The sequence below is a fragment of the Pinus tabuliformis genome, chromosome 8 (genome assembly GCF_031772625.1).
Source record: "Pinus tabuliformis cultivar Carrire ecotype Pingquan chromosome 8, CPIR1, whole genome shotgun sequence".
Taxonomy (NCBI): Eukaryota; Viridiplantae; Streptophyta; class Pinopsida; order Pinales; family Pinaceae; genus Pinus; species Pinus tabuliformis.
In genome coordinates this window covers 1,089,269,538-1,089,283,263 of record NC_142294.1, presented here as the reverse complement: position 1 = coordinate 1,089,283,263, position 13,726 = coordinate 1,089,269,538, and the positions used below count along the sequence as shown (strand labels likewise).

The window sequence follows — 13,726 nt, the reverse complement described above, 5'->3', positions numbered from 1 at the left end:
GACAACCAAGTCATAGGAGGGGGATTACACCATTCGTAGGCCCATAGGGTTTAGAGGAGTCTTATGGGGTCTGATTGGGATCACTTGCCATATTTCATAATCAGGAACAGTTATGCACAGTTCGATATTGGTTTTGTTGCATCCAGACAATTCTCGTAAAACAGTGTTATTATATGACATATTTTAACTATCTACGCTTATGGTGTTATTTGGGGCTGATTATATGGAGGAACATTTTACTGTAACATCTTGTCGGAATCAAGACGAAAAGATCTACAAGGCAGGATGATGAAAAGGGGCTCCGCAATGACTGGTGTGATCATGGTGGCAAATTGTAATATCCTTTCCAATAAAAATATGCTAAGTGCCTTTCTCAATTATTGTAAATTATGGATAGCGAAAATTTTGGATACAAACCTAGGAAAAATGGGTGGACATTAATTAATTTAATGTTGTGTAGTAGGGGAGGCCCAAAACATTAGACAAAGGGATTATTAATCACAGTGGGATGTGGGGACCACCCCATGATGAAATACGCACCCCCTTGATGGAGGAATTCAAATGCCTAAGGAGGGAGCTTGAATTGCTTGGTGAAGGGACCCACTTGAAGGAAGAGAGAAGAAATTATAAATAAGAGGAAGGCAACATCATTCAACACTTTTGATCATTTGACATTTTACACTTTGTTTCTCAAGTTGTTCAGTCGAGTCACAGGTGTTGTTTAGCACCAAAGGTTTCCAAGGGGAAATCTCACCCTCTTCTTCGGTGGACCACGAGTGCCACCCTAGGGAGGCAAATTCTACTCATTTTTGGGAGTTGGAAGGAAGATCACGCAGGCAGCACGAATTTTGAGTTAGTTGGGACGCAGTCCAGGGAGTCGGGCAGTGATTAGAGCAGAGAAGAGTTAGAGTGAGGGGTTGTATTGTTTCTGGGTCACTCTTTGATCAATTTTCTAGCACAGGAGGGAGATTTGTAGGGTCAGAAAGCATCACCCCGCAACCATTCGAATTCTTGGAGGAGGGCCTGCATCATATGGGCCATGGACTGCGCAGTCCTTTGTTTAGGCAACTTGTGGGGTGGCTTGAGAAGGGGTTTGAGGAGTTGGGGCTATTTGCAGTTGGATTGGAGGGTATTGTGGGGATTTTCCACCATTTTGGTGGAGCAACAAACACAACATCTACTACAGGTTACATTTTCTGCTTGTGGAAGATAGCAAGCATTTGGGGTCAATTTTAGAGCGACAAAACTAGGCAAACCCTTTCTGGGTTTTTGATAAGGATCTCAAAAATAATTTTGCAGAATTTTCTAGGCAAATTTGAGGGGTCAAGTAAGGGTCCCAACTTAGCCGGCAGCGGGAGGAGTTAGGGGAAATTGGGCCGAAATTCCGAGGTCAACATTTGGCCAATTCCTTCATGGGTTTTTGTGGGTTATTGGTGGAGAGCCCGGGGCTAATTTCCTAGAATTTTCTGAGCATCGGAGGACGCCCTAGCAGCCATCACTTGCAGCCAGCAGTGTAGATTTTAGAGGGACAACATAGAGCTTGGTTGGGGACAGCCACACCTGTGTCCGAGTAGCTGATTTCATCACCTAGGCATTGTTAGCTTGCCTTGAGCAAGCCCAGGTGCATGCATTCTGATCTTATTTTCTATCCAACATTTATCTTAATAAAATGGCTTAGCTCATCGCAGATTTTGGCATTTTCTGGGTATTTAACGTGGTGTAATTTTATGTGTGTGTTTTGCTATGTTTGTTTTGTTTATCACTGTAAAAGTCCATTAGGAATATTACACAAATTAAGCATTTTTCGGGGTTAAAAGCAACTTTAATAAGTTAATAAAATCACATTTTAAATAAAAGAGGGGAAACATGCTTTTATTATTTAATTGGAGACAAAGACCAAAAAGGGGCAAAAGTCACTTGGAGAAAATAAGAAAAACTCACGTAGTGACTTTATCAATTAAAAAATGAAAATAATAAAGTGCTTCTAGAAGGTTGGGGAAAGATCCAACAAATCTTTAATAAGAGAGAGGGTGTCACTTCTCAATCATCCTATGTTATTAATCATTTCCCTGAAAATCAATTTGGCTCAAGAGAGTAATCATATGAGGGTTTCAAGCGGAATTTTCCCGCTGATTTCAGTGGACTTCAAGTACCACCCTAGTTGACTCTTGAGGGGAGGTCACTTTAGATCTTCCACTTGTGTTCAGTGAAGAAATTGCAAGTGTTGTGTGAATTGCCATAGGAGTGAACCTTAGCCAAAGGGTTAATATTCTGAGTTGGGTGATTGAAATTGGAGGGGTCGAAGAAAATTTAAGGAGGCCATATTGTAATTTCTTCGAGGCCAAATTTTCTATTGTGGAGGCTATACGAACTCTGGGCTGAAGGCTTAGTTATTTCATGGGGGACTGAGTTCATCTTCAATCCCTAGAGGCTGAAATATTGCTAAGTTCGAGTTTTGTGTGCTTGCTGGGCCAAGTTTCCAATTTCCAAATATTCCAGAAGGCCGAATTCCATTTGTTGAGGCTGAATTGACCATTAGAGGCCGAGTTCATCATTTGTGGAGGCCAAATTTAATTACAGGGCCGAGTTCTCTTGTGGGAAGAATTTACTGAGGTTTCATTTTTCTTGTGGGCTGTCAAAGGAAGCCGAGTTTGCTGCTCTTCAGAGGTTCAAGTCATTGCTCCAAGCAGACTACATTTGCTCTGGTTTTTTAGGGCCGAATTTGCTGTAGCAAAGGACCACAAATTGTTGGGCTTGTCATCAGTTTTTGCAGAGAGGAACCCTTGATACTTCAGAGAAATGGTTTTAGGTTCTAAACCCTCCTTTTTATGCAAATTTCCAATGGTGAATATAATAAAATTCTGATTTGCCCTAGTTGACATTTCACTGTTTCATTGATGGAATGAAATTTTGAGTATGGCTGTAGCATTTAGTATTTTCTCCTACCAGCTGTTGACATATTTATTTTGCTGGAGAAGTTCATAATTCCTGTTACCACTAGTAATTAGTTTAAAAAGAATATTACAAGTACCTTTTGATCAGAAGCCCACCTTCATCCATGTGCTCTTGCCAAATGGGTGAAAAGACATATGCCTGATGCAAGTGGCGGAGATAAAATGACATCACAAGCTAGTAGTGGTTATTAAGGGCTGTTGGCTGGCCCACTGGATGCGAAATGTGGGAGAAAAAAATTTCTCCTATGGGATCACCCATTTTTGGTGGGTAACAAGGTATAATTTTTTGCAAGTTAATTTGGTGAAGATTAATGTGAGAAATCTCTTGCATCAAACTTGTTATGAAGGATAATATCTGGGTGACATTGTTCCTATTTAGAGGTAAATGAATGTGGGTTGTTTTCCTTTCAAATTATCTTTGTTCTTATGGCTAGAAATGCTTATTTTGTATCATCCCTCTTAATTTGAACTTACTGCAAATCACACTCACATGCATGTTTTAAGGTCCTCCATTATTAGGGTATGTATTTATCGAGCAACATATTGTCTTTATATCATACAAAAGCAATCCTCCTATGTTTTATCCTTTGGCTCCACTTGCCCAATGGATCGACACTAGTCTTGGTCCACCCATAACTTCGTACAAAACTAAATCATAATTTCTGTTTTTCTAAAGCAATTTCTCCATTTCTCCTTGACCCTAAATTACATAAGCTTTAGCAATCCTATCTTAGCAATACCACCCTTGTGCTGGAGGAGACCCAGCCTAAAGTAAGAAAATTGCTATGGACAGCCTTCATGAGTTCCACCAAGGTTGCACTTGTGTTTTAGGGATTTATCATGAGAACTACAGTTTAGTAAGTAACAGTGGGTAACATGGTCTAGACTCCAAATTGAGGGAAGACATTGTTGTGGTGACAATGGACAACCCCTCTTATTTCCCCTAAAGGTTTAGGAGGTAACAAGTAGAAAGAGCAAATAATGGCACATATAGAAAGAAAATATGGAACAAATTAGAAAACATGAAAGAAAATGGAGCCATATAAAGCTTCTACTTCATGAAGTTAGGTTATATAGGCCGAGGTTTCTTGTTGCAAAGTATACACATCTCCTAATAAGGCTTCTGTTGTCTATGACAAAATATAAACATATGAACTGAGAACATGAATACTCTTTGGAAACAGACATCCTTTGATAATAAAACAGTACCCGTGGATTTTGTGGACCATATTCTTAGTAGCAGGCCCATTTTAAAGAGTTATAGTAGCTACTGCATGCAGAATGGAAGTATCAAAGTAATGGTGCAACCAAATATTGAAATATTTTGAGACGAAGTTTCCACACACCTACAAGAAGCTTAGCTATAAAAGCAAACCGTTCAGGGTAAAGTTACATGGTTTCAACACGAAGAAATAAAGGATGAAGGGAATGGGAAAATAAATTCTGCAAACAAATGAGGCAGGCTGTACTACCAAGATATAACAATATAACGTAGGTGATCTTGGGAGTACCTTGGAATCTAGTTGTATGAAGCCAAGCTTTTATTATTTACTCCAGCACTATTTCCACCCACTTTCCTTTCAATCTATAGTGAAACCAAATCATGATTAAAATCCCTAGATAATTTATTTACCTGTCATAGACTAGCAATCTTCCAGAGACAGAGCACCGAACTTCTTTCTTTAGAAAATATTTAGAAGCAGGAAAAGTGTATGGCCAACTTTGTTCCTGAACAAGCCTCTGCACATAGGTATAAAATCATAAATCAATAACCAATAAGACAATCAATAATCCGTATGTAACTGAACGAACTGAACATCCTTAGACCAAGAAAATTTATGCTTTACACTGGCTGCTAAAGTATGTTGTCTAATTAATTCATCAAAATACAACTAGAATTTCTCTGTTCTGATTTCCTATAGTTAGGTATAGTTTCACCTGCTGCTTTGCATCTTCCCAGAGTAGGAATGGATCTATTATTTTTTTTGCACAGTTCAAGTGCACATAAAATGGACCAAGAACCTTCTGCCATGCCTCCCCATTGCGGAGTTTGCATGAGTTATCACCCATGTAATGACCACTGTTGAAAACCTGTCAACATAACATTGTACACCTAATCAACAAATTCATTCCATTACACACATTTAGAAAGTTCAAAATAGTGCTCATTTATAAGGGAAGTGCACTTTCTGCAAGTAATGTTGTAGTTTTCCTTTGAAAATTTTGTCCTTGAGCATTATAATATAAAGCTGATCTGAATTCCAAAGCTCGCCATTCACAACATAATAATGCCATCATAAGGCACTTGTTAACAAACACATTTGAGAGCAATTATGAAATTATTTGTAGGAAATTTGTAGGAAAAATCAGAAATGTAGAAGTGAAACAAGGAAAGGAATGGAATAACTACCAAGTAGTGGGAAATGGTGAATGACCAGCCAAAATTCAAGAAGGCAACTGTCTCTGATTGGCTCTTTTGTTTTAAGAATAATCAACAAAAAATTGAAAAATAAGAATAAGTACGAGATTAAATCTCTATTGGTTGAAAGTTATTAAAAATCCAACAATCTTGTCAGGCCTACTAGGTTTTATAATTGAATTATTTTTACATGATAAAAGAAAGTGAAAAGAAAACTATTCCCAATGCAATCTAAAGAGGATGAACTAAAGCCAACACAAAACAGACACTTTAAGCAAGCTCCCCTCGTAATGCTACCACAACTGAAATATATAATCTGAAGGTGTCATCCCCCTTCATGACCAAGGATAGGGCTTCACTCATAAATCCAGTCACAAAAGAATGTACAATATATAACGGTTTATAATTTATTGTACGACATTTAAATTTCAAAATTAATAGAAAAAATGGATTTATGTAAACCACATAATCTGTGGGTGTAACTCCAAGATCCATGGTATTTAAAAATTTAAGATCAATGAGAAAAAACACATATCACCAAAAAAATATCATAATGTAGGTCAAGTGGTGGAAAAGGATGATGAACCAATCATGATTCAACAAGGCCTCTATGTACCATTGGCTCTTTTGCAATAAGAATATGCAACAAATACTTGAAAATAAGAATAGATATAAGATTAAATCTCTATCAATTGAGAGAAAAATACAACAATCTCGTAAGGCTTAGTAGTCTTTATAATCAAATTAATTTTACCAGATAAAAGAAAGTGAGAAGAAAACCACTCCCATTCCAACTAGAGGGGATGAACTAAAACCAACCCATAATAGACACTTTTAGCAATCTTCCCTCACAATGCTACCAACATTGAAATACAATTGAAATCTATAATTTGAAGGTAGCATCCCCATTCCTGACCAAGGATAAGGTTTGGCTCATAAATATAGTAACAAAAGAACGTACAATATATAAGGTTTATAATTTATTGTACAATAGATTATTCCATGGGCATAGGTTTGAGATCCGTGGTCTATGAATTTATGATCAACAAACAAAATGTGATATCCCTTTTTTATTTACTTTTTATTTTCAAGAATTTTTATATCCCAAATTTCTTCAGAAAATTGAAAATTCCCATAAACAATCTTCCAAAAATTTAAATAAAATTCCAATCAAAATTTGGAAAATCTGAAACCACATTTTTTATTGAAAATGTCACGACAAAAACCCAGCCAATTTTATTTATTAATTTTCTGGAAAAAATACAAGAAAGATTATTACTGAACCTGGTGGCAATACTAGGCTAGTTTCCCCTGGAAAGTATTTTGGCCTCCAACCATAAATTAGCCTTCCAAAATAATTTGGCCCTTGCACAAATAATTCGGCCTCCTTGAAGATGTTTCACCGCCCCCAATGAACTCAGCATATGTAAATGCTCCTACCAGAATAATCCAGGTCTCCTACAAATATGTCGATATCTGAACCCTGGATTCTAACAATTCTCAATCCTCCTTCCTCGTTAAGCACCACTGAAGACCTGAAGCGGTTCTCCCTCTCAACTAGCTAGGGTGGGTCTTTCACCACTGAAACTAGTTTTTGATCACTAGAGAGGATAGTTTCACCCCTGAAGATTGCAATGACCCATCTCGAATTAAAGGGAGTGTTGGCCACTCCTCGTCAACTACCCTATAGTAGTATGTAATGTCCCAAATGAAAGAAATTCAGAACAATCACTTTAGAAATACTTCAAAAAATTAAGTCGTCAATACCATAAACAATTTGCACAAATTTAACCATGGAATTAACAACAAACCACGAAACATAAACTGCAACTTAAAATGGACAAGAAATATATGCAGAATCCTCAGCCTTATTTTATTAAAAATAAAGAGTACATAGAAAGTTGGAAATGGTTGAGAGTATGGCCACTAAAGAAATCTGCTCCAATACTGCACTGGGCCTCCAAAACTAAACTGACCAATCAATACATTGCAACCTGTGAACCTTGAATGGATCCACCAAGGGAAGAAATGGGTGCTTGCCCACTCTCACTAAATCACCCAAGGGTTTTCGTCCTGGGGCTCCTGCTAAAGTAGAGAACCGGGTTTTCAAACCTCTACACAAGAAAATACTCAACTCCAAGATCCAAGATGCCCCAAATGATCTTCTCCTCTCTTTTTATAGATCTGATGGATGGATCTCCAAGCCTCTAGAAGCATCTTATTTTATTATTTAATTATTATTCTAGAAGCTCCTCCATTGACTTTATCTTAAGTGACCCATTTTATTTTATTTTATTTTACTCAAGTCATTTTTGGCCCATTTCCTCTAATCAATTATTTTTCCTTAATTAAATGACTAATTAAAGTCATTTTTAACCAAGGAAAATGGTAAATCACCCACCATACTCTCTTCAGCCCCTGGAAGTCTCTTCTTAGCATCCCATCATGTAGATCTTCTCGTTCTGTTTCCAATGAGCTATTACATTGAGGTGTTCCATCAATTAATCTCCCCGGAATGCCACCTCGAGCATAATAAACTAAGTTATACCCAATAATAATGTTGATTTCTGAAATTTGTCGGAATGCGACAGAACGAAAGGAAAATTGTGCGGATGATGGAATATGCCAAGCGAATGCCATCAAATCCCATAAAAACTCCTCAAGACTCCATCGGGACCCCTGATGACATAAACTTGCTCCACTGACTTGGCCATCTCCTGCCCTAGAAATCCACCCTGGCTGTACAATGGAGAAGAATAAAAATGGGGACATGACAGTCCTCCCACCCCAAGATTACTTGCCCTCAAGCAATCCAAATCTATGGACCAATTTGGTGGCCCAATTCAATTGAGACCCAATGCCTGGATCCCATAGGAACCACTAGTCCATGTCACGCCTCCAAGCTATCGAAACATGATTGGATCCTCCAACATCTAGATCCCATGTCCAGCTCTAATTCAACCAGCTACTAGTAGATCCACCTAGATCCCAACGCCACCAAGAAGGAGCATCAATGCTCCATGGCTCCTGTTGTGCTATAACTCCGGCTGTGAATGCTACCTTGCCAACTGCATACCAACTCATCACCTCTCTCCAATCCAACTCTTGGCATAAACCAAGGTCAATCTCATCATGCTGATGTTGTGCTGAAATACTGATGAGTGGCCAGCCTACATCTTGCTGGCAACTGAAGCATGTAATATCCTTCACCTCTAAGGGCGCCTGCAATACAATGCTCCTAACTAAAAATGATACTCCATCAATAGGATACCTGTTAGCGCTTGAAATTTCACCTCAGGCTGAAAAAGGTAAACTCCAAGGCAACATCAAACCACTTAGCCTCGTAGCTAGCCCTACGGGGCAGGAGAGGGCTCTCCCCGGTCTATCTCGATAAAGATCTTCAAAGGGCGAGATAACCAATAAGGAAAAACTGATTTTAGGCTAGTAAACTGATAAAAAGATTTGATTTGGGATTTTTAGGGTTTTGGTGGAAAGTTGGGGAAAGGCAATTTTGGGTGCGGGGATTGGACACAGTTTTTGCAGGGGGTTCTTTGGGGCAAGGTAGGAGACAGTACTGATGCCTTTGAATTAAGTGAATGGATAGGAATGACCGGTGAGGAGCTAAAGAGAGCAAGAAACCTTCAAGGGTTCTCTTTAGACAGATGAAAACATAAATATTAAGCAAACTTAAAAGCAGAGCATGGCAATCATGAATTCTACTTTAACACTTCATTTGCCTAATTTGCAGAAGGAAAAGTAAGAAGATGACTCACATAACAAACTTACAAGTACAAAGAGAAACACACCATCAATACATGTAACCACAGGAATCCCAAAACTGCAAAACCCTGGTCTTTCTTCCTTTGCCAAAATTGCAGAGATACAATGAGTAATACAATAGAAGCTTTCTCGCTCAAGAGTCCAACCATGAAAATGACCAAGAAAGTACATAATATAGGCAATCTAACATCTTTCCTTGCCTCTAGGGGTCGAGCTCATCCTTCTAGGAGCTGTTTCAACCAATTCTAAACTGAGCACTAAAATCTAGGCAGTCAAAACAACTTGCCTCTATAAACTAGGAAACCAATTCATTCATTAAATGTTTGCTATTTCATGAATGAATCTTCTAGAATAGGTAAATAAGTGTCATATCAACATGAAAATACATTAATTACATCAAAGAGGGTGAAAAATCCCATCCCAAGTCAAAACTGGCCAATGCTGGGCGAATTCCTGAGCTGTAGGTGAAAAATTATGAAAATTGCCCAACAGGTCGCGCCCTAATCCTGAACAGGTCACGCTACTTTGGAGCTGCTTTTGAGGCACTTCCAAGTGTCCAAATGAGGCAAAAGTGGGCTTGTTGGAAAGGTCTGGATGTCTACTTTCCAACCCAAGTGGAATTTCTGAATTTGGTGGCCATTTGCCCCTCCAAAATTGCAATCTCCCAAGACTGCTTCCTTTGTGTCAAAAAGGTGGCAGAAAGTCATTTTTTGCTTGTTTTTTGACCTTCTGGAAGCTCAAAACTTGATGAAATCTCTTGGTAATTGCTGCGCAGGTGCATCTTTGCATGACAAATCCAAAAATGCTGAGTTTTCCCAAAATGGAGTTGCCCATCGAATAGGTCACGCGCGGCGCGCGACCTGTCAGGGAGAAAAACCTGTTTTTGGCACAAAAAATTCACAATTGACAAAATTTTCTCCAAATTTCTTGAAATTTGGGTTGGGAGTCCCCAATCAAGTACCATGCTCAGTCAAAGAGGCTTTGGCCAAAATTTGGAGTGGATCGGGCCTTTTCCGTCATTTTAGTGCCTTGGCCAACCTCCTTGGATCTGGCGATTGTATTTTTAACATTTCTTTAAAACCATGACACCTGTGCAAAAGTGAAGGAGGTTTTTCTTCCTTGGCCAGTTGTGGACAAAAACCTCTCTCAGTTTTCCCAAATTCATCTTTTATTGCTCTGAAACATCTTTTGAGTGAAACTGATCCCGATGTGTGAAACAAGGAATTTCGTGGAAATGAAGCGAAATGAAGGGGATAGGGGGCTTCTAAATTCTTGTGGAAATTTTTGGGAGTAGAAGGGATGTTAGGAAGCAGGGGAAAGTGGAATCGCGGAGATCGAGTGAGGGGAAGGGGTCCAATAGGGCATAACACAGGCCTAACCTAAAAAATTGCCAGGTTGTAGCTAGAAACTAGGGTTTGTGGAAAAATGAGGAATTTGGGGAATCTCAGTGATGGGAAGCATTTGGTAAGGTACTTTAAGGATAGGGGAAGGTGTATGAATATCAGGATACAAATTTTTCTAATGATTTTACCATTCAAGAGAAATTAGCTTTCAAAACCCTAGGAGAGGGAAATGACCTTGCCTACGTGCAATTGAAGCATGGACAAGGTGTAAAAAGACTCATTAGACACTGACATGATAATGACAACCCTATGAATGATGATAAACTCAGCAGAATGATGACATGGACCAACATTTGGACAACTTTTAGAAGGAGTTAAAGCAAACCCTAGACCTAATGCCTAGTGACCAAATTTTGGTTGAAAACTCTTTGAAATGACAAAATTTGACCTTGACACTCTGAGACCACTTTGTAAGAGCATATTTGATCACTGGAGGAAGGCTGGAAAGACTGACACTAACATTGGCTCCAATGGGGATGGTAGCTCCTTGGAGGTGCCAAGAACCGCAGATCTCTGTAAGAGCTAGACAGTGCCTTCATCCATTGGGCAATGGATGTAGGAATTTACAAGGTAAGTTCCTCAGAAAGAACACCAAAAGGACACCGCTCACAACCAGATCATAGATCAATACACCAGTATTTTTGACGTGGTTAAAACCCTCAAAGAGGGAAACAGTCCACGGCCTGCGCCAACGTGGCTACTACAGGCAATTTATTAATCAAAGAATGAAAATTTACATAAGCTTCTCTCATGCACGGATTACCCGAACAATGACCCTCCATGCGCTTTAAATAGAACTCATGGACCAATCGGGTGTCAAGCCACGGATCAAGTGTCGGTAATACCGAGGAGAGAGTGAACCGTCGGATCACTACATATCGTGACCGTCGGATTGTAAGTTACAAAATGTACAACGGTAAAGAAACACACTTTACCTAACTCTATACCTAACTCTACACTAGACCAAGTTGAACTTAACTATATCCTATGTGTCGGAATATCCTAACATCCCCCCTTAAGAACAACTTGGGATAGGATTGAAGGATTTACAAATATGACACAATAGGAGAAGGAAGGAGGCACTAGAGCCTATCCCCCCTTAGTGACAACTTCCTGAACTCCAAGCATATATCGAAGTTTAGTGAACTTCGCCTCTGTGAGAGCCTTTGTGAAGATGTCTGCAACCTGATCATCTGTTGAACAATATTGCACTTCAAGAACATGGTCATGAATGAGCTTTCTGATGAAGTGCATGTGTAGTTCAATGTGTTTGCTGCGCTGATGCTGGACTGGATCTTTGCATAGCTGAATGGAACTTTGATTATCACACCAAAGTGTGGTTGGATGCTGCTGCTCAAAGCCAAACTCTGATAGGATCTGACGAAGCCACAAGGCTTCCTTACTAGCTTCCACGGCACCACGATACTCTGCTTCTGCTGACGAAAGAGAAATGGCAGCCTGTTTCTTACAAGCCCATGTAATAGGTCCTGAACCAAGAGTGAAGACATAACCGGCAGTAGACTTCCGATCATCAGGGTCACCAGCCCAATCAAAATCAGTGAAACCAACTAATAGAGGAGCTACTTTGGCACTGTAATGAATCCCAAACTGTACTGTACCTCGAACATAACGAAGTATTCTTTTGGCTACTTTCCAATGACTTTCACGGGGGTTTTGCATAAAACGAGCAACAAGGCCAACAGCAAAGGAAAGGTCAGGACGAGTATGGGTTAAATACAAGAGTTTTCCTACAAGTTGACGGTATAAGGTAGCATCAACTTCAGGAGAAGTACAAGAGACTGAAAGTTTGACTCCAGACTGAAAGGGAGAAGGGGCTGGCTTACAGTCTTCCATGTGAAAATGACGTAGAATATCACAAGCATACTTTGACTGGGAAAGGGAAATACCCTCCTTAGATTGCAAGACTTGAAGACCGAGAAAATAGTGTAAGTGTCCTAAGTCTGTCATTTCAAATTTCTTTTTAAGGCTGGACTTCACATGGTTTATAAGGTTGGGATCACTACCAGTAAGAATAAGATCATCAACATAAAGAACAAGGATGATAAAGGAGTTGCCCACTTTCTTGGTGTAGACAGTATTGTCAGAATGACACCTAGAAAAGCCAGATTCTAAAAGAAAGCTATCCATTTTGGCATACCAAGCCCGAGGAGCTTGCTTGAGACCATAAAGAGATTTCTTAAGTCGACATACAAGGCTGGAGTCTGTTTGTATGAAGCCAATGGGTTGTTCCATATAGATTTCTTCCTGCAAGTCCCCATGCAAGAAGGCAGATTTAACATCCATCTAATGGACTTCCCATTTTAAAGAGGCAGCAAGGGAAAGAACAAGGCGGATAGAGTTCATTTTGGCAACAGGGGAGAAGGTTTCAGTGTAGTCAATGCCTTCAACCTGTGAAAAGCCCTTAGCAACAAGACGAGCTTTATGTTTATCAACTTTCCCATCTGGTCCATACTTGGTTCTGTAAACCCATTTACATCTAACAAGTTTGCGTCCCTTTGGTAGAGGAACAAGATCCCATGTATCATTTGCCAACAATGAATGATATTCTTCATTCATAGCTGCTTCCCAATGTGGATGGCCTAAAGCTTCTGCAAAAGTGTCAGGATCATGATTTACTGGAGCTTGAGCCAGTAAAGAAGAGGCTCTTTCAAACTGAGAACGTGTACGTCGCTGATCTGTAGGATCACCGGCAAGATCACCTGCTGCATCCCGAGTAGCACGGACCCATCTTGGAAGTTGAGGATCCTGAGAAGGTGGGGGAGGATTATCATCCTCACTTTCATCATCTGAAGAAGAAATGTTTTCAAAAGTAGAAGAGATAGGAAGAGGTGGCACATCCGCCGGACTAGGCTCGCAGGCCGATTTATTTTCATCAAATTTTACATCTCTTCTAATGATAACATTTTTGGACTTAAATGGAATAAGTCTATAACCTTTTACATCTTCAGAATATCCAACAAAAGTACATTTCTCACTCTTAGGTTCTAAAGCTTTATGCTTTTCATCTGGAATATGGGCCCATGCTTCACTTCCAAAAACACGAAAGTGACTTACATCTGGTTTAATGGAACTCCAAGCTTCTTCTGGAGTGATATTCTCTAGAACCTTAGTAGGAGTGCGATTGATTATATAATTTGCACAATTAATTG

The 13,726-nt window shown here is 39.5% G+C and overlaps 1 protein-coding gene across 8 annotated transcripts in view; it reads right to left on the bottom strand.

Moving 5' to 3' along the window:
• The window catches only part of LOC149239145 (uncharacterized), a 517,638-nt gene that overhangs the window by 422,421 nt on the left and 81,491 nt on the right, over positions 1-13,726 (bottom strand). For all 8 annotated transcript variants that reach the window (XM_089373324.1, XM_089373327.1, XM_089373326.1 and 5 more), the window contains 2 exons: positions 4,893-5,045; positions 4,588-4,694 (listed from right to left, as the gene is read on the bottom strand). In XM_089373324.1, the coding sequence (XP_089229450.1) occupies positions 4,588-4,694; positions 4,893-5,045 (260 nt within the window). The remainder of the gene's footprint in view (positions 1-4,587; positions 4,695-4,892; positions 5,046-13,726) is intronic.